Source organism: Oreochromis aureus, linkage group 3 (genome assembly GCF_013358895.1).
Source record: "Oreochromis aureus strain Israel breed Guangdong linkage group 3, ZZ_aureus, whole genome shotgun sequence".
NCBI classification, from domain to species: domain Eukaryota; kingdom Metazoa; phylum Chordata; class Actinopteri; order Cichliformes; family Cichlidae; genus Oreochromis; species Oreochromis aureus.
In genome coordinates this window covers 53,957,339-53,985,172 of record NC_052944.1, presented here as the reverse complement: position 1 = coordinate 53,985,172, position 27,834 = coordinate 53,957,339, and the positions used below count along the sequence as shown (strand labels likewise).

At 37.9% G+C, this 27,834-nt stretch overlaps 2 protein-coding genes and 1 long non-coding RNA gene across 5 annotated transcripts; all 3 read right to left on the bottom strand.

Moving 5' to 3' along the window:
- Window positions 1-6,218: 6,218 nt before the first annotated feature.
- On the bottom strand, window positions 6,219-9,453 carry LOC120436258 (low affinity immunoglobulin gamma Fc region receptor II-like). 2 transcript variants are annotated; one of them, XM_039606961.1, is made up of 5 exons: window positions 8,749-9,453; window positions 8,500-8,544; window positions 7,956-8,210; window positions 7,612-7,872; window positions 6,219-7,071 (listed from the first exon to the last, which is right to left on the bottom strand). In XM_039606961.1, exons 1-5 carry the CDS (start codon window positions 8,822-8,824, stop codon window positions 6,992-6,994), a joined length of 717 nt encoding a protein of 238 aa, XP_039462895.1. In that variant the 5' UTR covers window positions 8,825-9,453; the 3' UTR covers window positions 6,219-6,991. The 2 variants fall into 2 exon arrangements, with proteins under 2 accessions (XP_039462895.1, XP_039462891.1); XM_039606957.1 differs by having other exon boundaries at window positions 6,219-7,028.
- A 3,863-nt stretch (window positions 9,454-13,316) lies between these two features.
- LOC120437692 lies at window positions 13,317-14,941 on the bottom strand. Its single transcript, XR_005611346.1, has 3 exons — window positions 14,588-14,941; window positions 13,813-13,967; window positions 13,317-13,368 (listed from the first exon to the last, which is right to left on the bottom strand). It is a non-coding gene; the product is annotated as an uncharacterized LOC120437692 (long non-coding RNA).
- A 4,853-nt stretch (window positions 14,942-19,794) lies between these two features.
- LOC120439294 lies at window positions 19,795-24,115 on the bottom strand. 2 transcript variants are annotated; one of them, XM_039610128.1, is made up of 10 exons: window positions 24,060-24,115; window positions 23,899-23,931; window positions 23,373-23,630; window positions 23,041-23,286; window positions 22,512-22,631; window positions 22,165-22,221; window positions 21,910-22,002; window positions 21,681-21,731; window positions 20,745-20,827; window positions 19,795-20,237 (listed from the first exon to the last, which is right to left on the bottom strand). In XM_039610128.1, exons 1-9 carry the CDS (start codon window positions 24,088-24,090, stop codon window positions 20,745-20,747), a joined length of 972 nt encoding a protein of 323 aa, XP_039466062.1. In that variant the 5' UTR covers window positions 24,091-24,115; the 3' UTR covers window positions 19,795-20,237. The 2 variants fall into 2 exon arrangements, with proteins under 2 accessions (XP_039466062.1, XP_039466063.1); XM_039610129.1 differs by having other exon boundaries at window positions 20,745-20,830; window positions 21,910-21,975.
- Between the last annotated feature and the right edge of the window lie 3,719 nt (window positions 24,116-27,834).

Here is a 27,834-nt window from a genome sequence, read left to right as displayed (position 1 = left end):
TCTGCATGGCTTTCTGCAAGAGTCTGTTTCTTAGACCATGCACTAGTGAGATGCACTGCCTTCCACCAATGTTCATTAGGATGTTCTGAATGACTTCAAAGATGTCCTTAAGTTCCTTTGGATAGTCTATGTTGAGGGCAAAAAGAAGGCCCATCAGCATGGAAATGGCACTTGAGACATCCCTCAGATTAGACAGGATTACTGCCGCCTCAAGGACAACCAACACATCGATGATGTCTTCTTCTTTCACCATCGCAATGCCAACTTTCATCCTCCTAGAAAACGCGTCTTCAATACCTGTCGGCTATAAAAGGGTTCAAAGACAAAAAATAAAATAAAATTACACAATTACAATTACACAATATCCCTTGTGCTTAACAATTCATGTCTTTCCAAAGAAGAGCCATACTGATGCTTTGGATGATGGTGATTGGCTTTGGGTAACACTTATTAGTTGTTAAAGTTTTCAGAATGAGATATGCACCCCCATGTTACAAATCCATTTCTTGCTTTAAACAAAGACCATGTTCATAAATAACTGAGCATGTCTTCAATTGCAGAATTCAAACAAAATTTTCAATTTAAATGGTAAATGGCCTGTATTTGTATAGTGCTTTACTAGTCCCCTAAGGACTCCAAAGTGCTTTACACATTCAGTCATTCACACACATGGGTGGATGACTGAATCGTGACTCAAGAGTTGACAGTTCGTCTTATAATTGGAAGGTTGCGGTTCGAGCCCTGGCTCCGACAGTTTCAGTCGTTGTGTCCTTGGGCAAGACACTTCACCTGTTGCCTACTGGTGGTGGTCAGAGGGCCGGTGGTGCCAGTGTCCGGCAGCCTCGCCTCTGTCAGTGCGCCCCAGGGTGGCTGTGGCTACAATGTAGCTTGCCATCACCAGTGTGTGAATTTAAATCTACTTATGCTAAATATTGGCTGTGCTCTAAACCAAATCTGGCTGAGAATACATGAAATGTGCAAACTGCAGCTACACTACAGGATCAGATTATGGCTCCATAGACAATGCTTCTTTAATCAGTTTATTGATTAAAGTTTATTTTTCCCCTATATTAACAGCATGAAAAAGAGCATATAGACATGGCTGAACAGGTTGCATAATTGGCACTGAATATCAACATCCACCTTTACCCAGCTGCCCAATGACTCTCGGCCAGTAACCTTTAATTGCTTACCCAGTCTACACAGTCTCTTTTCCAGGGTCCAGGACATTTCACCAAAGTATTGCCCCCACAGCTGTAGCAGCCACTGCAGCCCCTTAAATATCCTCATATCTCTGCCATTACAATATACAATGTGAGAAATCAAGCGTAAAGCTGAAGTGAACAGTACAGCAGCGAAATGTCAAAGACCCTGGTGAAGACATGAATAAACACAAGACACTAATAATATCAATGCTAGCTTGCCAGTTAGTTTCTCTGAAACCCAGACCAAATCCAGTGTCAAAGATCTTGTAATAATACATTTGGTGAGGAAAAAGTACACATGTTATCATGTGGCATCTATTGTTTCATAGATGCCACATGTTTCATTAAAATCCACTGTGGTGCTGTCATTATTAAATTTACTAAAAGAAACAATGCTAACCTTCACAGTCTTGAAAGTGTGTGAGGATCTTCCTTTAGAAAATGAGGTCCTCTGTCCTCTTCCTTTGTGTAGGGCTCTGGTCAAAGAAGTCAAAAGAAAACAAAAACACTTTTTAAACAGTGTTTATAAAGCATGTAGACAGCTCCAAATTCACAGCTTTTTGATGCATAATTCCATCAATATATGATTATCATTGGAGATTTTGAATCAGGCTTATCAGGACATTCAAGTAGAATATGATATCCAACCTACCACCAATATACAGATTCTGTAAAAGTTACCACACTAAATGTCCAGTTGTGAAATATGATGACAGACTTTACTTATCAGCTTTCTTTCAATGAGTTCATCAGTTGAACTGGATAACCTAAAACTTAAACAAAGGATTAGATTTCGCAGTTGAACACTTACATCATCTCCGAAGCATCTTATGAGCCTAGTTAGCCTTTCTATGCCGCTCTTGATTTTGTACAGCTCCACGAACCTCTCCATAATGGTCAAGCACAGCAAAAAGGAACCCTTTCAGGTCAACAGATGTAAGGCGGGCAAATTCTGCTTCAACCTGAGCAATAGAAGAAGAGGGTGGAGAGTACAGGCAGAATGAAAAAAAGATTCTTTGAGACCCAAATTTAAGCAAATGGTCATCTGAGGCCCATTAGAGAAAACACAAACACACAAAAGCAAACAAACAAAAAGATGCACTTTACCTGCCGTTCAGCGAACAAGGAAGTTCAGAGAACAATAAGCTCTGTCTTGAAATCTTTTAAAGTAGAATGATTGTGAAAATGACTTATGTGATGTAAAACTTTAGTAAGCGTGCGATTAAAAGAACACTGAGTAAAAGGACAAGTAACAATTTCCTTATTCCTCAGATGTTTACCTTGATGAGCAATACTGTTTTAGTCCAACTGCCTCATTAAAGTTACACAACAGGCTTTTTACATTAAAGCCAGCAAGTCCATTACATACTCCCTTTTAGATCTGAAATACTGTGCAGATTCTGTGTATATGTAGTGGACAGCAATTTACCCAAAAAAGCATAAAGTTTGCAAGTCCACCTCATTTAAATGACAAAGTCAAATGTGATCATCTAGACCTGTGAAAATAAATTAATGACAAACTTGCAGTTATGGATGTTATTACAACCACAAGAACCTAAACAGTCTGCTCCATTGCTTTTGTTAATGAATCATTTGTTGGTAACACGTCTGAATATTTAGTTTATGCCACCTGCATGTGATCATCAATAGTGCCATATTACTTCTTAAGAAGTACCCTGACACTACAATCTTTATATCATTTGTTCTACAGAGCTATTAAATTACAATATAATCTGAGGTGTTTCCAGTATGACAAAATGCACAAATTGTAACTTACCATTTGACTCCACTGACAAAAATAAATCCCCAGCATCAAGTTTGGCTTCACAGACCTAAAATAAGTAAAATAAAAATATATGTTATAATTATATTGTTTTCACCATTTATTCATGTTTGCTAATTTTCTGACATATAAACAATGTTAGTTTTGTTACAATACAGAGAATGCAGTTTAATTAAAAGGTAAATTATGCAAAAAAAAAACAAACTTCTGCAGTATACCATGCCAAAAATCAGTGTCTCTGATGCCAATTATTTTATCACTACAGCTCGTTTAGTATGGAAACTCACACAATCTAGTCATACTGATCACAAGAGTTCAAAAATAAGTCAAAATAGTGAGCTGTTGTTAAGCATAAAGCATTTCAGGGTAACAAATAACTGCACAATATAATTAAAGCAAAAAATAAGCACACTGGAGGACTATCTGATAAAAACTAATATAATGCTGGTTTGTAGACCATATTTTGTCTCAGTCCTCAGTGCACTCTTGCAGCTTAGCATGCAGCAGTTAATAACAACTTAAGTGATTACATAGGGATTGTTATGGGTTCGAAATTGAGGATGAGAGTAAAACAATGATGGTCCAGAAGAGGTCAATCAAACAATTGATTTTTAATGAATGCACGCCGCGTGGAGAGGTGCAAACTGCAAAACAGTTGTACATCTCTACCCAAAATACACTCTAGATTGCTTTTATAACATCAGGGTATTGTAACGCCCCTTCTTGCGTTTACAAGCACATAATTTGCATGTACAGAACATTCATGTATTTTAAGAATTAACTGCAACATAGAGGTTCCTCCTTGTGGCATACTCTTAAGAATATAGTGATGATCTAAGGCCTTTGAGGTCACCATGGACTGGACATCCTTCCGTCACCTGTAACTAAGCAAACTCAAATACCACAAGAAGCTGAATACATTCAGGCCTTTGCTCAGCTACTTTTTTTTTTACTGTAACAATATACTCAGCATATGAGTTATGATATATATATATATGTTTAACTCAATCATTTTAAAGTAGTTATAACTGCACCTGTAATAAACATGTTAATATTTGATTATGATAACCCCTATAATATAAATTATAACATAATGCCAGCAACTTCAATAAATGCTTGGATGAAATGATAATTAATGCAATGACAAAGATGATGGTTATATAAAATAATCCCTATAATTCTACAGGATAAACAGATGACAACAAGCATCCGAGTCCTGCCAAAAAGTTCTTTTTGAACCCAGCCAGTTATTGGAAATATTGCCAAAATGAACTTCCACCAAAATACAACAGCCTGTGAACTTGAAAGAAATTTACAAGTACAGAGACAATATGAAATAAGCTTTATTAATTAGCTGAGTTAGCTTGCTAATATCGCAACAGGGTGAGTGCACAACCTTAAAGCTAGCGGCACAATACTTGTGATTTGCTCAGCGCCACATTAAACCCATAAAAAAGGCCATGTGTCAGTTTATTAGGTCAAGTTTGGTCATGACACACAAGCTGGACCTTGTCGGCTAAAGTTACATTAGCTAAAGCAAACATTTCGGTAAAAGAGAAAAACACACATCATGCCATAAATTCAAAACATGTTCCAACTTTTGTAGCTCTCTTTCCTTATAGTTATAACCAATGTTACTCACCTTGAAAGCATATTCCAAAGAAGACGATTAGAAAACGTCCAAGTAAAGTGAGCATGTCGTTAACCGCCAATTCCCCATGATGCACCTCGGTAGCAGTCACGTGAGGCAGTTTTGAATCCTGCTGTGCTCAACTTACCCGCATTGTCAAGTTCACATAAGTTTCTGATTTAGCTGGACATGAGTTTTCAAGTTAGCTTTTTTGGTGTAATTGGGACGTTTTAACTTGTAATTCTATGTTATAACAACAACTTCAGTCATCTATCGTCAAACTGATATAGAATAATATGTTGAAATAACAAACAGCTAGAATTACATTTTACAGTGTGTGTGTGATGAAGCAGTTTTAAGTTACTCGTGTGTCTGGTGGGACTGTTGATTGGGGACATAGAAGATTTATACCTATTTGGAACCATGATAACAGGGTTCTTGCTGATCTGAGCTGGCTCAGCCTTGGCTTATCAAAGATTAGAGAAAGTGGTTACAGCTCTTCAGAACCCTACAAGGCTAGCTGCTATGATTGAAGTGACAGAGAAAGCTGTGAGTATTGAGACTGTGCTTATTGAACGCAACATGTATAATATCTTGGAGAAGCTCACAGCTCTTCAACAGGAAATTGACAGACCTGGTGACCAGTGACGGACATTAGATCTGCTGTGAAATTGGATGCAGCCCAAACAAACATCGTTTCTCTCATGTGGCTACCCACATCGCGGCTGAATGCTGGCTGAAAACAACAAATTCTTGTCCCTGATAACGGGACTGTGTTTAGTACTCTCTGTGCTAAACCCTTCAAGGCCACCTGGGTTGGCTGGATGACTGTTTACTTTCGCTTAACCAGGTGCAAGGACACTCTCTCAGTTGAACTCAGGATACACATAAACATGCACACACACTATTTTTCTTTAAGCTACCTGTTCTGACCTGTCTTCCCAATGTGATGTTTGTGTAATGTGTCTATGGTCAGAAGAGGGTCCTGTTTCGCTGCAGGCGACTGCAAGTGACAAATAAAGCTCATTATCATCATCATCTTCATTATCTGCTATACAGAAGTGTTGCACTAAACCATGTCCTGACTGCCACAGACAGTAAGCCTTCATCGCTGTGCAGCAATACTCTCATGTGTCCTGTGAAGACTTGCAGACTACTTTTTGTTCTGAGCGTGGCAGCAACAGCTCTGAAAATTCTTACTAATATTCACAGGATATCACACACATTACCTTCAGAAACTTTGCTTCAGTTAAAATGATCATCTAAAATCACCTGAGTTTCATCTGTATCATCAGAGTCCAGCTGGCTTCCTGTTCACCTCTTGCTGCTGTTTTAAGTTTATTCGGTATCTGTAAGTAACATAAAGTCTCATGTGCTCTGTGACAGTTTGTTAATGTTTTCACCTACAACACAGAATATTCAGAAACAAGCAGTGAAAACCGAACAGTGTTAAGAGTTTCTATGCACAATAAAAGTGTTAATCTGCATCCAAAGATGAAACAGTCATACATGAATGTGAAATGAACCATTTATTTTCTGTGTTTGATGACAAAGGGTAATGTTTTGTGATTTACAAATGAAGATGAGGATCAAAGCAGCAAACAAATGTAAATTTAAAAATGTAAATTGTGCCCTGAGAAGCTGTGACATGTGAGAGGCTGCTTATGTGACTGGCAAGTTTCCCAGCACATCTGTGTTTCATGACTGTTTTTACTGTGTTTTTGTTTTCACATTTGGACTTCTCTAACACAGGTCAAAAACCTACCTGTAGATGGTGTTAAACTTTTTTCTGTCATAGTGTGTGGAAATAGACCCAGATGTAAACCCAGAAGACTGAACCTGACTGAAACTGACCTTTATTTCAATTGTGGCAAAACATCCATAACACAGTTGGAAAACTGAAGACAGCGCACAGGGAACGAAGACTAGCAAAATAAAACAGGAAGTAACAAAACACAGAATAACAGCAGTATACAACAGTACCTTTACACTAAACACGACACTGTTTAAATTCAGTCTGACTCTTCCCCCAGAAACACATATTTTTTTTCCATACAATTTGCCACCGAGAGCATATAAATCAGGAAAACCATAAAATTATATAATGTAATAAATGTTTTCTGGCTTTATCATTTTAATCATAGCATTTAAAAATTTTAAAGAATACAAACATCAACATGGAACACAAAAAGTACTTTTATCCTTTCATTGCTCTATTTGTCATAATTACAGTTACATTTACATCTGGGTGAACTGTTAGCTGTTCTAGCTCTGACTTTCCCACAGTGAAGAAGTCCCACCACCACCAGCAGCAGCGCCACCATCGCCACAGTGAACACAGTCCGTGAGACGAGGTAAATATGGCAGCCCTGGTTAGACGAGTGGTCTCTCTGAGACCCTGTGTGATCGGCTGCACAGATGGTCACATGTGTGAGACACAGCCGAGTTTAAGTCTGTTTAACACATTTAAAAAAAAAAAAATATCTAATTTGGTGATTAAAATATTATCACATGCTAAATTACTGTTGAACAGCTTAAATGGACTGGCCTTCATCACCTTGGCTAATTCTTGATTATGTGATTATTCACCTTCATATCTGTATTTATCACCAAAGTTAACTTCTCATCTCATGCTGAGTGTCTAAGAAAGCATCTGTTTCTCAGCTCACGTGAACTGAAAATAGGACAACGACCGATATTTATTTTGTCGCTTATTGATTTAAAGGTCTGAACGAATAACTGGGAAACTTTTGTCACTTTACTATCACCTCTGTTACTGTTACTGCCTTTATGATTGAGATATAACTCCTCAGTGTGACAGTGACTGACCAGTGGTTTTAGTAACTTAAATTAGCAACTTTGTGGAAATACTCCAGAATAGTTCAAAAATGGTACTAACAAATAAACTCAGCAGCTTTTCCTAAAGTGTGGGAAAAGTAATCATTTATATCACACGTGTACTAATCTTACTTTGAAACGTTGCTGTTTCTCACCTGTGACACATGGCAGAGAGACAGACAGCCAGCTCTCTGGTGATTCTCCACCTCCTGAGATCTTGCACTTGTAAAGTCCTTCATCAGACTTGTAAACTCTGTGGATGGTCATGTTTGCTGTTGAGCTGTTCCCTATGTGATGCCCATATTTATAGAAATCAGCTGCAATATTGGAGGAAATCATCTTGTTTCTGCAGCGCAGCGTCACATCTTCTCCCTCCATCACAGGAACAGCAGGACTCTCCAGGATCACAGAACCAGCTGAATGACATGAGATGAGCTTTATTTGCTATGCAAGTCATTTAAAACAATCATAAAATAAATTTGTCTTTATTCAAACTTACCAGTGACAGAGATGTTGACACTGTTGCTTCTCCTCCCTCCTTCAATCTCACACCAGTGCTGTCCACCATCATTCAAATAAAGACTTGTCATAATGCACAACGACCCTTGTGCTGTTTTGTTACCACCGTTGTTACACTGGGATGTTCTCCCGTTTACCTTGTGTACTATGTTTCCATGAAATACTCCCTCGCAGTAAAAACTGACAGTTTCATATTCAAAAAACTGCAGTTTGTTTGGAACAACACGAAGAGAAACTGCATTTAGGAAAAACAGGAGAAAAAAAGAAATTTTCAGTTCATCATTGAAGATTATCGTTATCATTGAAAACTGCTCTTTACTTGAACAACAACATGGTAAATAAAAATAAAGTTAATATTTAGATACACAACGAAAACATATGTATCATAACTTACTCACCGAAAAAGATTCATAAAATTACAAAATAAGTCCAAAATATAGCAACTTGACTTTTTCTAAATTATTTTCTCTTTCAAATGAAAATACATTAACATTCAAATCAGTGAGAAAATTAGTGATACTCACAAACTTTCTGAGCATGTGCACGCAGCATGATTATGATGGTTATCACTGAAGAGACAAAAACAAGAGACACAAATAAAAAATACAATTATGTGACTTCACACCTTTTTGACTCTTACATCTAAAATCTTTCTACATCTCCAAGGTGTCATCAAATGTTTCCCCTACATGAAACATTCAAATCACAACATTGCTGACTCTGACAAAGTCTTTATAGTTCAACTTTAATGTAGAGATAAAGACAATGCTCACACAGTCTGATGCAGAGGGCTCTGATCTCCATGATGTCTTCCTGCAGACTGACCAACAGACTCTTCCTTTGTGGCATATTTGAAACCGCTCTAAATAGTTTTCAGCAGAGCTGCTGTTGTGGTAAGTCACCTGACAGAAAGACAGTCTGATGGTGTTTTAAATACTATCTGTATATAATTAACATTCACCATCTTATTCTTCCTTAAAACACTGATGATTCACATTATTCACACTAATCCTAACATCAGTATACTGAGTTATTTGATTCACACAACAACTAAATGGTTGGTCCATATTAGCATAGTAGCATAGTTAAAAATTAAAAATTGAACACTAAAATTTCCCAACTCTCACTGTAGAGCAGTTATGACTTTCCTACAATAATCAAACAGTTCATTCCCAATTTTTGATGTGGGAATTCTTTATTTTCTCTGCCAGGGCTGCCCTTTGTCAGCGATTCTGTTCGTTTTTTTGGACAGAATTTCTAGACGTAGCCAAGTGGTGGAAGGCTTTCACTTGGGTGGTCTCAGAATCTCATCTCTGCTTTTCCTGGACAATGTGGTTCTTTTGGCTTCATAGAGGTGGTGGCCTCAAGCTCGCACTGGAACGGTTTGCAGCCGAGTGTGAACCGGTGAGAATCAGAAACAACATGTTCAAATCTGATGTCTCCTGGCCGCCTCCTTGGTGAGGTGTTCTGGGCATGTCCCACCGCGAGGAGGCCCCGGGGCAGACCTAGGACAGGCCGGAGAGATTATGGGCGTTTCTCAATATGTGTACTTTTTGTCTTGCGTTCTCGTGTACTCGTGATACGTCATCAGTCGGAGACCAAGTACTGTTCCAATTCGAAGTACGCATCAAGCCGAGAACGCGAAAAAGTCCCGGATGTGTTCTCGCTCCGCCCGTTTTATCAAGCATGCATCGGTGTGGACTTGGTACAGCTAAATATCCCAGAATGCATTTCGTCCAAAACTCAACAGTGGACTCCCGGCACATCGTTTTCAACCCCCCGCCCCTCCCGCTTGCGGTCTTCTCACTACTCAGGTTAAAGAAACCCCAGCAGCTGTCTATAGTATTGAGTGTCCACTAGAATAGAAATAAAAGCGTTCTAACATCTCACCTGCTTGTTTTTATTAAGGTATGTACACGTATGTACATGTACACTATTTTTATTAATAGAGGTTTCACTACTGAGGTTAAAAATGATATATAAGTCACTTAGATCACTTCTAAATGTTAATGTTTGGTTTATTTCAGTGTTTTATTTGTTCCTGAGTAAACCGGTTTGGCTGTGATTACAGTTAAGCTTCATAACATGTTACTCACAGTTAAATTAAGAGGGACGGCAGTAAAACTCCGGACCTGTGACATCATCACGCACGCAGGTGTTCCAATTGTACATATCGCGAGTCCGTGCTCGCGTTCTCGTGATGCGTACGTGCGCCGAGAACGCGAGTAATGCGTTTCTGCGCATTTGAGAATTTGAAGCGGCCTATATCTCTCGGCTCGACCTTGGCGTTCCCCCGGACAAGCTGGAGGAGGCAGCTGGGGAGAGGGAGGTCTGGGCTTTTCTGTTTAGGATGCTGCTACCATGCAGCCTGGCCCTGGATAAGCAGAAGAAGATGGATGAAAAAAAACATAAAAAGATTATCAAAACCCTAATGCGCGATAGTGAAGACACATATTTCAGTACAAGATAAGTCACACATGTTTACAAACCTCCCACAGAGTCTGTTGATAGAGAAGCAGCAGTACTGAGGGTACTTTGCAGATGTTTATAAAGGTTATGCTTACAGTGCATCTTCTATTAAATTAACAAAGGAACAACAGAACTCACCAAGAACACAGAACAAGCTGAGCGAGTTATATTTGTGTTTCAAGTGAGACTTGTGTCAGTGAGAAACACTTGCCCAGAAAGACAGAAAAGAAAATTTAAAAAGTAGACAAATAAATATATATGGAGATTTACATAATTTCCATTCAAGTGAAATGCGTTCAGTCCTTGATTTCAGAAATGTATTCAGGTTTTTTTTATTAATATTTAGTATTTTTGTTCCAATGTTTTTAGAAGGAAATAAGATCAGCAGTTGAAATTACAAGTTACAGCACTGGACCTCCCTGTGAGTGCAGCCATCTGTCATCACAGAGTGGATGACCTCAGTTTTATACTGCGACAATAACAGTTCACTATTATGTCTGTCTTCTTCCAGAACCCATCCTGATGTCTCCATATGAATCCTCTTTATCCATATCCGACCTCACCTTGTGTCTGCTCCCTCCTGGAATCAGAAAGACAGACACAAAAACATCTCCCAGCTGAGATCCTTCGGGGTGAACAGGACACTCCTAAGGACGTTTTACGACACCGTGGTGGCATCTGCTATCTTTTATGCTGTGGTCTGCTGGAATGGTGGAATGGCAGAGAGGGGCAGGGGGAAACTCAACAAACTGGTCAGGAGGGCCAGCTCTGTCCTGGACTGCCCACTGAAGTCCATCCAGCAGGATGGGGAGGAGAGGATGTTGTCTAAGCTAACATCCATCATGGACAACACCTCCCACCCCCTGCATGAGACTGTACGAGCACTGAGCAGATTGTTCAGCAGTAGACTTTTATACCCACAGTGTACACTCTAAAAAATGTTTTGTTGGCTTAACGTAAAAAAATTAAGGTAACAATTTGCATGGATCTTTTTAAGTTACTTCAGCTTAGCCACTATAGCGTAAATGCCACAAGAGTTCTCTAGTTAGGCAAACTCTATTCCTTACGTACAAACAACATGATTTGCTTTGTCCTCTACAAGCTTAATTAAGTTGAACCAACTTATTTTTAATTGTTTAAAAATTACTCCATTTAGTTATTAAAACTTATTTTTTTACTTTTATTCTACTCAGAAATATCCATGCAAATTGTTACCTTAATTTTTTTGAGTACTAATAACTTACAATAACTTATAACTTACAATTATACAATAAATTACACATTGAAATTCCAGTTTTATGATCAAACTGTTTATTAGAACACCAGTCCACCATTCCAGAGTCATTGACATTTCAATAGCAGACAAAATTGTTGCCTCCATAAAATAAATGACATAAAACACCCCTGTAAATCTGTCTCAAAAAGACTGAACATTTTGACAGTCATGCTCTGATTCAAGTTTGTTTGTGTTAAAGTGATAGTTTAGGTTTTTTTAAGTATGAAGTACATTGTGAGTGTATTACACACAGTAGACAGCAGTCAGCACATTCCTGCCACCGACACGCACGATAGGCTCAGTTTGTTTGTGTGACTTTGGTAAATCTGAACTAACCCGAACTAACACCAAAGTCACCAAATAACACAATTACACTTACTGATCAAGGCAGCAGGAGACCAGCAACTCCTGTGTGCTGTCAGGTAAAATTGCTGTTTTTGTCCATGGACGCTGGTGGGCCAGAGCGATTGAAACAACAAGCAGTAGAACTTCTCTTTCCTCACAGAAAAGGCTGTCTGATAGCAAAATAAAGCAGTAAACATATTCTTGATATAATGTACATTTAAACTGACATCAGTTTTATTAGGATGGAGGCTCATCTTGCGTGCGGTGGCCCCGTCTGCTTCTCCGTGGGTGGAGCTTACTGACTGCCATCTACTGTGTGTAATACACTCACTATACATATGTACCTCATACAGCCTCACTTCAAAAGACCCGAGCTATCCTTTTAAAGTGCATTATTTTGAACTAGGTGTACTTAATGCTCAACGCTCAACTTTACACCTACTGCCTACTGTACAGTATGTAACACAACACATTGCAAACAACAGTGGAACATTTCCCGTTTAATTTGAGGATAGCCTCACTCTTCACATTTTTTAGTACAACAGTTTACTTTTTAGTGACATTACCTTAGGACTGGCTTTCAGATCATCCAGCTCGAGGAATATCTTTTGAAACACTTCAAAAGTGTTTTCAGTTCTTTTGGGTAGCTGAGGTTGAGTGCATATATCAGCCCCATTAGCAAGGCACAGGCTCTGCGTACATCCAGGTCTGCTAGGACTTCTGTTCCTTCAAGTATGATCCTTGCGCTGGCTGGATCAGGCGTTGTGGCACCTCTGGTTACAATCTTCATCACTTCATTGGTAATATCCCGCCACCATCCTGGTAGGTCAGAATCAATATAAATGTTTTAAGTAATCATACTTATACATGAGAGTAACACAAAATAGGGCTGCAACTAACAATTTTCTCGATTATCTGATTAGTTGTTTGGTCCAGAAAATGTCAGAAAATGGTGAAAAATGTCAATGTTTCTCAGAGCCCAATATGATGACCTCAAATGTCAAACATATTCAGTTTGCTGTCATAGAGGAGTAAAGAAACCAGAAACCATTCACATTTATGAAGCTGAAACCAGAGAATTTGGACTTCTTTTTCTAAAATAATTACTCAAACCGATCAATCAATTATCAAAATAGTTGCCGATTAATTTAGAAATCAATTAATAATAGATTAGATCGTAGCTCTAATACAAAGTATAGTCATGTCTGATTTACCTGCTCTTTGAAGAGATCCTCCTCCTTTTCCTGAGATACACCACTAAGCCACGGATAGCGACCTCTCGCCTTCTCTCCACAGAATCGTCCTGTGAATAAGAAAAAGAATGTCGAACTGCTCTTCGAGGAGGATGGGTTTTGATAATTACAAAAAAAAAAAAAAAAAAGGATTGACTTTATATGGCCTGAACTGTACCAATTATAGATTTCCAGTGATAATCAAAATAATGAATTGATCATTTCAAAGAGCCATTTCTCTGAAATGATCAATTCATGAACTTGAAAAATCCAGGTAACAAATAGAAAAACTGCAAAATCTTGCAAATTACTCTGCCAATCATGATCCACATCACCTATAATTTGTTTTATTATTAAGTATTTATAGTTTTAATTGATATTTGTGCCTCAAGCTCTAAACAATAATTTGACATAGTTGAGTTGTAAACAGCTACCTTTTAAGACTCAATATCACCTATTGGAAAAAAAAAGTGGATTATCCTATTTGAAATAAACTACATTTCATTCATTCATACCTCTAGCAGCATGTTCTGGATGCGCCGAATGCGCATTTTGCAGCCCCTCCTCTTGAGGACAGCAAGGACATTATTTTCTGAGAGTACTGGTCCAGCTTTGCCATGAATGTTGTCTCCAGGTTAACAGTGGTGATCCTTCTGAATTCTTGGTTTATCTGTATAAAAAAAAGGCACAAATAGGCACAACATGTTAATGTATACAATTTACTTTAAGATCTTTCCTGTGGCGTTTCTACAACATGGCGTTCGCTTCCTCGCCCGCGTTTTTGACTGAACTTTGACACAGGCTGTTCTTCAGCTAGGGCTCAATTAACAAACTTCAATCTCACATAAAAATAACTCTAGGACTTAAACATCAAAATGCATCGATGTTAAACCGAATGTATACTCAGTAACCTACATTTGTTTAGTCATGAATGTAAACGGCCCAGCCTTTTGCTGGTCAAACCTTCATCAACGCTGCAACGATTTCAAAGTAGAAAGAAGAAAAACGTGTATTACCCTGTCTTTGCAGAGTTAAAACTACTGCTATAGAAGCTCAGTGTCAATTAACACCATTTGGCTGCCACCGTAAAACAAAACTTAACAAAGACTAATGTTACGGTCGAATTACTTCACAAGTTAGCCAGAAGTGTAACGTTACTAGCTTATCACCACCACTCGCCGAGGAAGAGTTTAGTGTTGTGTAAAAGCATTTCTTGCAGTGCGTGTTGATAGAGTTAAAGTTAGAGTTATTAGCTGCTGTGAATAAAACAAGGCAAAAAATTGTACTCACCACAAAGCTTTAACGTTTGATAACGTTCCGTACAAAATGGCGCTTCTCCGCTTTCTCTCTTTGCCTCCGTTTCTTTCGATCAGTGGTCTGAGAGCACAACATGTCCGGGCAAGTCAGCCTTGTACTCAGCTTTTAAAGGACGCTTACGAGATTTTTAAGTTGTATTAACTGAATACACTTTCATGTTAAGTTAACACAGAAATGTCTGTTCAAAATCGATATATTACTGAGCTAAGACTGTTTTCTTTATTTTCATTTCGACCAACTCATTAAATTAAGTTATCAACTGATTACAATGTGTACATGCAACAAACTTAATTTTTTATGCAGAAAAAGCTATTGATTTTAAGCTTTACTTACTAACCCCATGAATCATTTTTTAGAGTGTAGGAAGGAGCGCTACGGCAGGTCATTGTTACCAGCAGCTGTCAGACTCTATAATGCAGCTTAACAATCTTTAGGTCATCTTACTCACCAGCTTGTTTGTTCATTTTACATTTTATACACAGCCCTGCACATTTTCTAGATATCTCCATGCAATTTTTCTATACATATTTCTGTATGTTGTTACCTGTATATATGAACTTTAGTTGCTTATGTATACAGGACCACTTTGTGTCTTCCTTTTAGACTTTATATTCCCTTTGCTATAAGAACTGTGTAACACCAAACTTTCTCATCCATGGGATAATAAAGGTTTATTCTATTCTATTTTATTCCATTTTATTCTACTGAGTCTAAAATCTAGGTGAGGACATCATGTTTGGACTTCCTTTGGCCCAGAGAATATCCTTATAACTATTATCAAATGTGATGTGTATGCATGCTCCAAATCCCTCTGCACTACTACAGCTACCCTTCATTATTTCAGCCCAGTTATAGTGCTGGACAAAGCTTTTGACCCTCAAACACAGAGCACATATTTCCGTGTGGGTTGTGAGGTACAAAAAGTTTTGTCATTACTTACAGCAACAAAGGGGTAAGGTAACAAAGTCTTTTGGGGTTTTTTTTCAAGTGCACATTTTGGGTCACGCGTTTGGTTCAATTGCATATTTATTGTCACTTTGTAACTTCATCTCACAAAATACGTTTGACTAATAAAATATTTTACAGTGTTGTGCTTAACTCCCTAAATTCCCTGCCGAGGCTTCACTCATTCATTGTTATGACCCCACTTTGACCTTTGAAAAAAAGGTTTCTAATTTTGCATATGACGGACATGAGGTGGTTGTGGCATTAATAGAAAACTTTAACAGACCTTTTTAACATGTTAAGTAGAAGTTTACTTTAAGAAGTGAAATAGAAGTAATCAAGGAAGGTAAGCCCAGAAGAGCTAAGTATTACCACCGAGTATGTGAACCACATTCTTAACTTCATGATACTTTCACCAATTCACTCAACCTGCAAATCTTAATTTCAGACACAGTCTAATAACAAACACACAAATGTAGAAAACTGACTTCCCTTTGACTTTATTGAACAGTTGAAACTTTCGCATTACTGTTGAATTAAAGACACTCTTACTTTGTATGTGTACTAAACCTTACTTTAATCAGGGATATGCTCAGGCTATGCAGGTATACTTCACTGTTGACCACAAAGTTGATGTTTCTGATGAGTGGACAACCTCAGTGAGTCCTTTTTAAAACTATTTTCTTGTAACAGCATTCATACACTTGTAGGACAAAGCATGTGGAACAACCTGTTTTAAGTTCAGCCTATAAACAGACAGATGGCTGCTTTTGTTAACAATCAAATTTTATATGTGTCCACAATGATGTGGGTCTGGCATCCAGCTGTACCTAATGGAACATACACAAGCTATCTCAACTTATAGAGATGCACACCAAAGCTGAAAATACACAGCTTGTTCAGTTACAAAAACAATATGTAAAATCTGGGTTATCTGGGTCACTCTCTCAGATGTGACTGTCTTCAGTCTCTTTGTAACCTGTAAAGTCGCAGGAATTGGAGAATAAAAATTTTAAAAGATTAGAAACCATTCTTTATGATGCATATTACATACTACTATTCACTTCATAGAGCAGTTTCAATTTTTGTCATGATGCATGTTCATTCAGGTGAGTAAATCCCAAAAGGCTAATTCTGGTCATGGTGATCATACCAAGGCCCTCTAGACTTTTATGAGTAATCCTCTTTTGTGTCAGGGGTTGCTGTGTGGATGTGGAGAAGAGGGGACCCAAACGCAGGAGTAGTGGTGAGGATTAAGGGTGTTTAAGAAAAGAAAAGAAAAGAAAACAAAAGAAAAGACAAGAAAAGAAAAGAAAAGAAAAGAAAAGAAAAGACTCACAACCAATGTTCCCTCTAAGCTGCGCGCGTGCGCAATTGCGCACTGCTGGCACGGTCTCTGCGCAGAAAAAATCTGAGTTGCGCACAAAAAAAATTCTAGCCTGAATTGAAATTAAAGTAAGTACCTTAACAATTCTGTTTTGCAGTGTTAGTCAGTAAGTGACTGGCTGCTCCAGTATAGGATTAGAACGATGCCACCTTATCCCATAGTCCAGCCAATAATGCGATTCACATTCGTATATATGCAGCCAATCAACATCGTTGACAGGCTATGACAGCGTCCTTATGTGCCGACACCGGTGTTTTAGCTAGCAAAGCGGCATGGCTGATGTGGAGTGAAGCCACGTTAATGACAACGTGTAAACCATTGGAGGTGTGAGCAGGACAGACGAACAATTGACGGAAAAAGTGTGGACTTTATACCAGTTTTAAATTGTGTTGATAGGCCACGTAAAACCAGAGTTATGATAAAAATATCTGCAATGTTTGGTTTTCTTCCTGAATACTATCATTGTTTATATTTACTGCGGGAAGAAACGGTAAAAACTGCGTTTTATAAGGAAAACGCTGGAAAGCACTCTCTGCCTGTGAGCAAAGACAAAACCAAAAAAAACCCCCAACCCTTTCCTATTGGTGGAAAAATGTACCATGTCGACCAATCAAAAAATGGCATCTAGTTGTTAAGAAACGGGGGGAAGTTTTAGGAGTGACGGCGGTGTTTTGAGATGTAAAAGTTTTGCGATCTTTAGTGCAAATCTTGTGTAGTTAGTGTGTAGTTAGTGTGTAGTGTAGTCAATAGGTTTGTTGTGTGTGTCAGAACAATGAGGCGACTGCTGAATGTTACAGGAGTGATACATCTCCTGTTGTCAGGCCTGCAGGTATCAGGCTGTTCTTCTTTATCTCATAGTGGACAGAAATTATTTTTTGGAGTGGCAAAAATAATTTGTGTGGCATCAGATTTGATGCAGAACAGCTGATTGTTCTGTAAATAGTTTGAAATGTTCATTTAAAAAAACGCCTTGGCTGCATTTTCAGGTAAACAGCTGCAAAAAACTTTGTTTGCAAAACTCAGTAACTTATTTGAAGTAGTAACTATATAATTAATTGCCCAACATTGGTCATACTGTATTTCGCAGACAGAGAGTTACAGGACTCTCTCCCAGACCACAGACTCAGACTCATAATACAAGTCAGAGCTTTATTTAAAAATAAAAAAAAAGAAGTTGTGTTTTCAAAATTGTAGTTCAAGTTATTTTTACTTCCATAGTGTTAACATACTACACAGGTCATGAACAAGATTTTTTTAATTTTCATTGTAAGTGGGCTAAAGCAGTTAATTAAAAGTAGTCTAACATAAATGTAAATGCTGTAATTTGACTATTTTAATAAGCCATGTAACTTGGATGGATTGCATGCTGGTGTGACCACAGTGCACACGTCTGCTGTCGCTCACAGTGGTCCAAGGGATCGCTCAGGGAGTTTGTGCGTTCACTCATACACATGAAAAATTAGAGGGAACATTGATGACAACCTTAGCTAACCATATAGATAAAAGCCAGGGGAACAAACTCTCTCTCTAATGAACCATCCAAGGTGTACTCTTAGTGGCAGGGGAACAATATGAGAACAGAACCAACCCACCTGAGTAGGATCCAGTAACCGTCACAGTGGAAGCTGTCAGAGAAAGAGTCATAGGTAACTCCCTTCCAGGCTGTTAAATTGACATGGTAGTTGTTTCCAGTAATGCGAACTGTACTAGTGCAAACCCTGATATGGTAGTGTTAGTGAGGGCCAAGGGTTGTACCCACTTTTTGAAACAATGTGGCATTTAGAGGTGGCGATCGTGGCTCAAGAGTTGGGAGTTTGCCTTGTAATCGGAAGGTTGCCAGGTCGAGCCCCGGCTTGGACAGTCTCGGTCGTTGTGTCCTTGGGCAAGACACTTCACCCGTTGCCTACTGGTGGTGGTCAGAGGGCCCGGTGGCGCCAGTGTCCGGCAGCCTCGCCTCTGTCAGTGCGCCCCAGGGCAGCTGTGGCTACAATGTAGGTTGCCATCACCAGTGTGTGAATGGGTGAATGACTAAATGTGTAAAGCGCTTTGGGGATGACTTGCTTCAAATTGCACTGGTCACTATTTTCTGGAAGTTGACTGTGGTCATGAGAAAATGGTGGTAACAGTACATCCATCTTTCTTGGCTGTCAAACGATTGGTGACTTTGCTCCACCATTTGACAGCCAGAAGAGGCAAACCCAGAGTCTAAATGATGGTTTGAATAAAAAGAAAAAAAAATGATATGAGAGAAGAAACATAAACCACCCACATGTTCAGTTTAACCTCTTAATGCTGATATTTTTCAAATATAATCCAGTCTAATTTAAATTAAAAAAAGATTCTAGATTTTAAACCAAACCACAGCTATTCCAGTTTGCACAGGACAAATTTCTTCTGCTACTACTTTAAAGAAATGCAACTCTGTAATGTCACTTTGTGTTCTGTTAACTCCCCTACAGCATTAATATGTCAAAAATAAGCTTTTTCATTATGACCCCACTCTGGTCTTTTGAGAGCTATTTCCTCTTTTTCGTGTGAAAATCAATCATGAAGTGTGGGTGGAAAATTCTGATGTAATAATTAAGAGATTGTCAAATGTTTACTGTAATTACTTAAGATCAGGCTCCGAAGAACTGAGCACCACCTTCCACCATCAAAATCATATTCTTTTCTTGGCTTTTCATGGTTTCATCAGCTCTCTTTCAGCTTCTAAATTTTGTTATCAGACACAGTCTAACACTGGCCATGCAGATAGTCTCACCTTTGACTTCATTGAACAGCTGAGGTTATTACAGTTCTGGAAGACAAAACAAGCTACAACTTATTCTGTCTGTGTACTAAACCACATTTTACTTAAAGATATGCTTTATATCAAACCACAAAGTCATATTTTACTCCTGACCACACAGCTGTTTCAGAAAAGGCAATGCAACACTCAGATTAGCAGTTCACCACAGTGAGTGCCTGTGAACTGCAACCAGTCTTTTCTTGTAACAGTGTTCATACATATGTGAAAAGACAAAGCAGAAGCCACAAGTTAGTTTTAATTAGATGTAAACGTAGAGAAAAGCAGAACACTGTCTGCCTTGGTAACTGAACTTTCTACGTACTTTGAACCACATGGGTCTATTTAACTGAATGCACACAAGCTATAACAGTTTACAGACATGCAAACCAAACTCAATGTACAATGTGTACAGCTTCTTCAGTTACAAAAAAATTAGTACAATTCTGGGTTGTTTTCACTCTCTCTTAGTTGAAATTATGTCTTTATTCAGCTCTCTCTGCAACCTGTAGGACACACAGAAATTACAAAAAAGAATATTTTATACATTTATTTTCTTTATTTATTTTTAATGATGGAAAGAGATTGCTTTGTGGCATATTAAACATCAGTGTTTAACTTTAGGGTTAAAAACAGAATGAATATATTTGACCTGAAACATTAGCGTTCTTATCGTCTCTGGTGGGTCAAGAATTAATTCTGCATTTGTATTATGATAGAATCATCTTACACATGACTTCTGAAAGGAAGAAACCTCACAAAGATATACAGTGGAACCCCGACTTACGAATTTCCCATTTATCGAAAAATTCAAGTTACGAAGCCACTTAACAGCAATATTTCTGCCCATTACAGAAATATTCGACTTAGGAAAGACCCTCGGGAATGATTTAATTTCGTAAGTCGGGGTTCCACTGTGTATATATATATATATATATATGTTTTTTAGTATTTACTCACCATTGCGCATTATCTGAATGTGACAAATCAGGAACTATTATTGCCAATCTTACCTATGATATTACAGAATAGAAGGGATCTGCTGATACAGGTTGGCTGGTACATGCTGAGGGCATCCTTGTGATGGGTCCCGGTTCTGCTTCAGCAACAGATGGAATTAAATTAGTTGCTAGCCAAAATGTTTATTTCATAAAACATTTATTTCGCTATATGTAAGGTGCTGCTAACAGGGCCCTCTGCTAACAAAAAAGGTGAATCTCTAATGGTGTTTCTGCTTTCTATTTGCCTGGCAGTTCCACTTTGGTGAGAAGAAAAGTCACTAAAATTCATTAGCCCAAATGGCACGCCACCTGTAGGAGATGTCGTATGGATCGGGTGTAATTTATGTTGGGAGGCAGTAAAGGGCAGTGCCCCTGGTGGTCCCTGGCTAAGGGGCCATGGAATTTCAACTCTCTGGTTGTGAAAGAGCCTGAACTAGTGTGTCAATGCACAGTTTGGAGTTTGTAACCAGTCTCCTAAAAGATGGGCTTGGCTCTGTTCCACTATGGAGTTGTCTTCAGTGAAAGGCAGTGTGGAGGACTGAGTGTTGTTTATTCTTCTGCCTTACTGATTATCAGAGGGTTTCTTGTTGTTTTAACTGTCATTCCGTGTGTATGTGCAGAGTACCATGCCTTCTTGAAGTTGCTTCTCCACCTGGCAATTCTATTGTCCTACTGAGAGACATCAGTTCTCGTGTGGGCAGTGAGATCTGGAGAGGCATGACTGTGACTCACTCTGAACCAGAGTGGTGTTTTGTTCATGAACTTCTGTGCTAATAAAAAAACACCATGCTCTAGCATAATGGATTTCATAATTTGCAGATCCAGGTCGAGACCCATGATCAATTTTTGATCAATCTGCCTGCTGTAGTGGTAATCCCTGAATTGGTTTCAATGAGTATTTTTTTTATTTCTTTACACAATAATACTAAAAACATTGTGTGTTCTGACCTGTTTGATCCTCGATCAAACTATCTTCCTTTGCTGACTGACAGAGCGATGCTGAAACAGAAGAAGCAAGTAAACAAAATGTATCATTATATAGTCATAAAAATGATATTGTCCATTATAAATTACTAAATAAATTAGGTCCAGACATTACCACACAAGAAAATAAATATTAAGAGAGAAAACACAAGCATAGAAAAGAAAAGAAACAAAAAGATACAGCATAAATTACCTTTGCTTTTTCTTACAACAGCATATGTTTCTTTCACTACATTCACTGTACTGACTTCTGTTGAAACTGGGGGAAAAAAAGAACATGCAACGACTATTTCTAAATCATTTAGGTTGCGCCATTTGAATTTAGCTTAAGTCACTTTAATTCCTTAAAACAGACTTCTAATAGGAAATTTCAGTTCTATTCTAGAAATTAAACCAGTGTGTTACTATTACTATTACAATAATATTGAAATAGTGTTTGTTTTCTTACCTGTTTGATCCTCGAATGAGCGAGAGACATCTACCTTTGTTGACTGACAGAGTGACACTGCAGTGGGAGGGGGAAAAAACAAAAAAATAAACAACAAAAACCCAACAATCCCCGTGCCCCCAAATTCATCAGTACAGGGCTTTTCTCTTTTTTTTAATAAACTTTAAATTAGCACATTTTCTATGTAACAATTGTTACACTGCAGTGATTCCGCCTTTCCAGTGCTTAAAATGATATACTTCTGAATGAACAGAACTGCATTGCTTGTAGCAAACCAAAAGCCATGAACACAAAATTATGTGAAATGGTTTTTTTTGTTGTTTTTTGTTTGTGTTTTTTTTTTTTACCTCTGCCCTGGCGACATTTACCAAGGTGATGCAGTCCCACCAACAACAACAGCGCACTCAATGAAATAGTGGCAGTTTTCCAAGATGTGACACATGCTGACGGAATCTCGTTGGAACTTTCTGAATGAGTTGTGTTACAAATGTTAAAGAGTTAAAATTGTAAGGGGAACATAAACATCCCATATCTGCATTCAAAACTCAAAAAAACCCCAATAACTTCACTTCACATTTGATAATATCAGAAGGTATATTCTGCACATATCATAATATTTATTTTTTATATTTCATAATATTTCTAAAACACGAATAGATTCAACGGCTTTGCTTAAAAATCAATGATTGAAAATGTGTCTACATTTCAATTACATCACACGTCTGCACCAACCTTATATTAAAATGTAACACAAAAGATACCATACACGGTTCCTCCTGGCACATGACTTAGCTCAGAATTACAAAGTGATGCAGTTGTAACAGTACTGCCATTAAAAAGAAATACAAAAAAGATATGACCTCTTCAGTGTCTTACCTGTGACACTGAGCCAGCTCTCCGGTGACTGTCCCCCTCCTGAGATGTTGCACGTGTAAAGTCCCTCATCTGACTTTGAAACTTTTTGGATGGTCATGTCTTCTGTGGCGCTGCTGTGAACATGAGCTCCATCTTTATAAAAATTAGAGGTAAAGTTGGAGGAAGCAGTTTTGTTTCTGCAGCGAAGAGTCACAGCTTCACCCTCCATCACAGGAACAGGAGGACTCTCCAGGATCACAGAACCAGCTGAATGACAAGAATCTGAGATTTATTTGCTGTGAAATTTATTTAAACTAATTTTGACAAAAAATATTGTCTCGGTGCAAACTTACCAGTAACAGTAATGTTGATGCTGTCGCTTCTGTTTGCTCCTTTAGTCTCACACCAGCGCTCTCCACTGTCGTCTGGATACACACTTTTTATTATGCACAATGATCCTGCTTTTCCCTGGTTGGTGTGACTGCATGAGTTTATTTTCCCTTTGGAATTATACACAACTTCCCAATAAACAGCATCCTCACAGTAAAATATCACTGATTCATATTCAAAGAACTGCAATCTGTTTGGAGCGATACGAAGAGAAACTGCATCTGAGAAAAAGAAAAAAAAGAAGAAAGGTACAGTTTAGACTTGAACTAAAACTGCTGTGGTTAAACAATGAAATGAAATAACACTTAAGTAAATGAAAGCAAATTAACTGAAGAAGTGACTCATGACCAAATTACATGTACCAAATGAGCCCGTTCACTAGAAACACCACAGATCATTTATTTTCCATACTTTTCATACATTGTTTGCTCCCCCAAGCAGAAAAGAGTAAACATTGTTCATATTAACAAGCAAATGTATGATACACACCAACTTCCTGGTAATGTGTACACAGCAGGATCACTGAAGAGACAAAAAAATAGAGATTACAAAAAACTCTTCTTGGTTCCCACAGCTGCTGGCGAGGGTATCATAACATCTTGTAACTACTGTAGTTTTGTTTTTTATGTGGAAATAGACGTGGTACTTACATAATTTGATGCACATAGCTCTGACCTCCATGATGCCGTGCTGCTGACTGTGTCGGCACGTGACAAATGTAAAAAGCAATAAGCAGGGGTGCTTTCCTGTGTGGCTTCTTTCTGCAGCTAAAGCAATGCTAAACTTTAAAAATAACTTTCAAAGAAGTTGTTGCCTTCAAAGTACCAGCAGTGTTTCACTTCACTATGAAAGAGGCAACAAAAGCAGAATAATGCTGCATTCAATACTTTTAATCATTTAATATTTATTTATTTATTAGTGATGTTTACATTATACTTTTATGTATTAGCATGCAAACATACATTTTTTGTACTAAAACTAATAAGCAACTTAAGATTGTTGAAATAGTAGAAATGCCATCACCAAAACTGAAGTAATAATAATAATAATAATAATACTACTACTACTACTAATAATAATAATAATAATAATAATAATTAGATTTACTTACCCTAACATCTGTAATAATGAGAAGCAGTGACATGAAGTTGGTTACCAACTTGCAAGGTTAACTTGGAAAGCTAATAACCAGACAGGTTCACATGAAAAAGTGTCCCAGCAGCACTGTTGGTGAATTTACAAAGGAAGATAAAACCACAATGTTACAAAAAAGCTGAAGAGGTTAAACACATAATAAAAACCAAAAGTAAAACAGCCGCTGCAGATAAAGCAGTTGTGTGAGTGTGTGTTCTGTAAGAGCAAAGGTTAAGTTCAGTTTAGTTTACTTTAGTTCAGTCTTAAATATACTATATAAATGTACATGCACTTTAAAAGTTTTGGTCAGTAAGACTGGGAAAGAGTTGCTTATGAGTATGTTTTGCCTATTTGAAAATGGGAAGAAAATCTGCCATAGAAGCCAGCTGTCCACTGTAAGTTAACAAATGTACCAAAACAAGAAGTGTATCATAAAGGCCTGGGAGAACCTGAGAGATTATAATCAATTACTTTATTAAATAAAAGTTTAAAAGATGGTTTTATTCTTAATTCTTTCAGCTGCAGCACTGGTTGTGTTTAATGGTCTGAGAGTAAAACAATAAAAACAAATAGAAAATACAAACATAGGCTATTCTGTTCTTTGATGATGTAATAGTGTTTATAAAACAATAAGATTTAGGAATCTGCATAGTTATTATTGATGCTCATTGGTAACAAAGTCTTCAGATGTTATTATAAAATTCAGTCCCTCGTACTATCGGTGTACAGAGCTATGCTGTTTTCCAGAGAAATGATTGGTCAGTAGGTGGTAAGTGGATATCTGTTGATCGCTAATGGCAAACATAACCTGCTCCAAAGTAGTTTTGGAGGACTGGGATAGAATTGCAGGATAAGTTAACATAAGGATATACCCCTGGTAAGAAGTGGACCACCTTTGAAGTAAAGAAAACCCAGAGATAACCCTGAGGTTACCATGATAAGACACAAGCCTGTTTTGTAATACAATAATGGAGGTGTGTTGATATCACTGTTTCTAAAAGCCCATAACAACTCAGAATTTCCAGTTCTGAATAAAACAGCATTTATATATGTGGGATGAAGCTATTTGAAAAATGTGCCTTTTTTATACCCAGGACCTGTATGATTGCAGAAATAAATCCACAAAAGATGATATCAGCATAGCCCTGGTATAGCACTTTTGATCATACACAAACATATGTGAGAATCCTTTGCACTGATTACAGCTCTGCGTGCAACACATTTGTCCTCAGTCAGCAAACATTTCATCTTGGGTTTTGGTTACCGTCTCTGATCAGATTGCCCACAAACAGCCAACGCCATTATGGTTTTTTTTTTTTATTTTGAAAGAAAAACATCAGCTGTATTACCTACATACCAGTCTCACTTCAGATCTGCGCAAGGCCCTTGAGGCATGACAGCATAGTACCTGCACAGAAGTCAAAAGGAAGAGTCTTTAGAGCGCCCCCTCCCTCTAAAGTGCATTCACTACGTGCACAAATAATCTCTGCTTACCTTTCTATAAAGGTTGCCACATGCCTCTGGTTTAAAATTGAATAGATTTATAGTAATGGCAGCACATTTCACAACAGTCCTAATCTGCTTCCTACTCTGTGTCATAAAACACTACACTGTTTTATTTTGTTTCTTTTTCTTTTTATATTTTGTTTGTTTGTTTTTTCTTCTTTCTGGCTATAAAATAAAGTTAGATACAGTTTACACTGAGAACATATCCTAAAGGATGTAGCAGGACTGGAAATTGAGATAGATTGACAAATACTTCATGAACTGCTGTGAGACCAGTTTGGGCAATGGTATTGCGGACAAAAGTATCTTGTATTTTGATAGTTCCATATCTATTCTGAGGCATACAGTTATATTAATTTATAGAATCCCATACAGTTGTGTAGATATATGTACATATCAAAACAAGATTTCCCCCTTGTGGGACTAATAAAGGTATATCAATAATCAATAATCAATAATCAAGACATTTCTTGTTCCAGAATTATTCTGTAAAAATGATTGTCACAGTGTTTAGGGTAATGCTGTCACGGTTGATGATGGCCAACCGTGGGGAAGTGAGGAAGGAAGGACCCAGGCACGGAGCTCTGAACATCAGCAGTGCATTCATTTACAGTGAATGGAAAATAACAATAAATGCCCGTGCTCTCCCCTGACTCCTGTGTCGTGTCTTCCCTGACAAGTTCGTGTCTTTGTGCTCTCCGCTCCCATGTCTCAGCACTCCCCATGCTGGCTGCTATCTGGCACTCCACACCTCCCTTGGGGACACAATAGAAGCAGCCATCAGGACACATACAACCAAGGGCATACACACACTAACTAAGCTCAACCGGAAGACTACAGTGGAGTCGCCAGAGGAAGCTCCATCGCTCTCCTAAATAGCTCCCCCGACAAGCCCAGATCAGCAGCAGGTGTGTGGCAAGGCCAGTCCCCTAGCAGGGCCACACCCACCAGGTCTGAAGGTGCCTGTAACTTGGCCACAGAAAACAGCTACAGACACATGCACACACCAACTAATAACAATAACAACAACAATGATAATAGTCCACACTCAGCTCTGGAGGACCCCGAGTCCTCCAGAGCTGGGTCCGTGACAAATGCAGCCTCTCAAGACCACATAGTGGCTAATTTAGACTTTAATTTAAAGACTTTGAGTACATATTTGAGTACAAAAATATACAATATATATGAAATATAGAAGAACAATATAGAAGAATGTAATTATACATTTACAGGTGAAATTCATTCTAAATATTTATTTACAATTTACATATCTCTAGGGTGCAAAAACTGCAAGGACAACACATGTTTCTACCTTATATTTTATTTCCCATTTTATTTTACAACACAAAAAATCCAAAAATAATAGTCAGTCAGAACAAAGTGATCAATGAGATGCAAGCATGAGACATTTGATGTGAAAAAATATGTAGGAATACATAATATATAAGTAATAGGTAAATTATGACTTTGTAATACATGAAAAAACTAAAAAAAAAAACATTCTAAGAGGCTGTGACTGAAGTCCAAGAAACAAAAAAAGGTTAAATTTCATTTCTTAGTAATTATCACCAACTTTAACTAAACCCATGAAACCAGATGTCTAATAATGCTAATGATTAAAATAATGTTAACAAGCAGTACAAGTAAAGCTACTGTTTATTAACTTTACAGAAGTTGTAATAAAACTACAAACAAGCACCAATGGGGGGAAAAAACACCATGAAGTAAATAAAGAGTGTACCTGCAATGTTCTTTTATATAAAAAGAGGTGTAAGAAAGAAAATT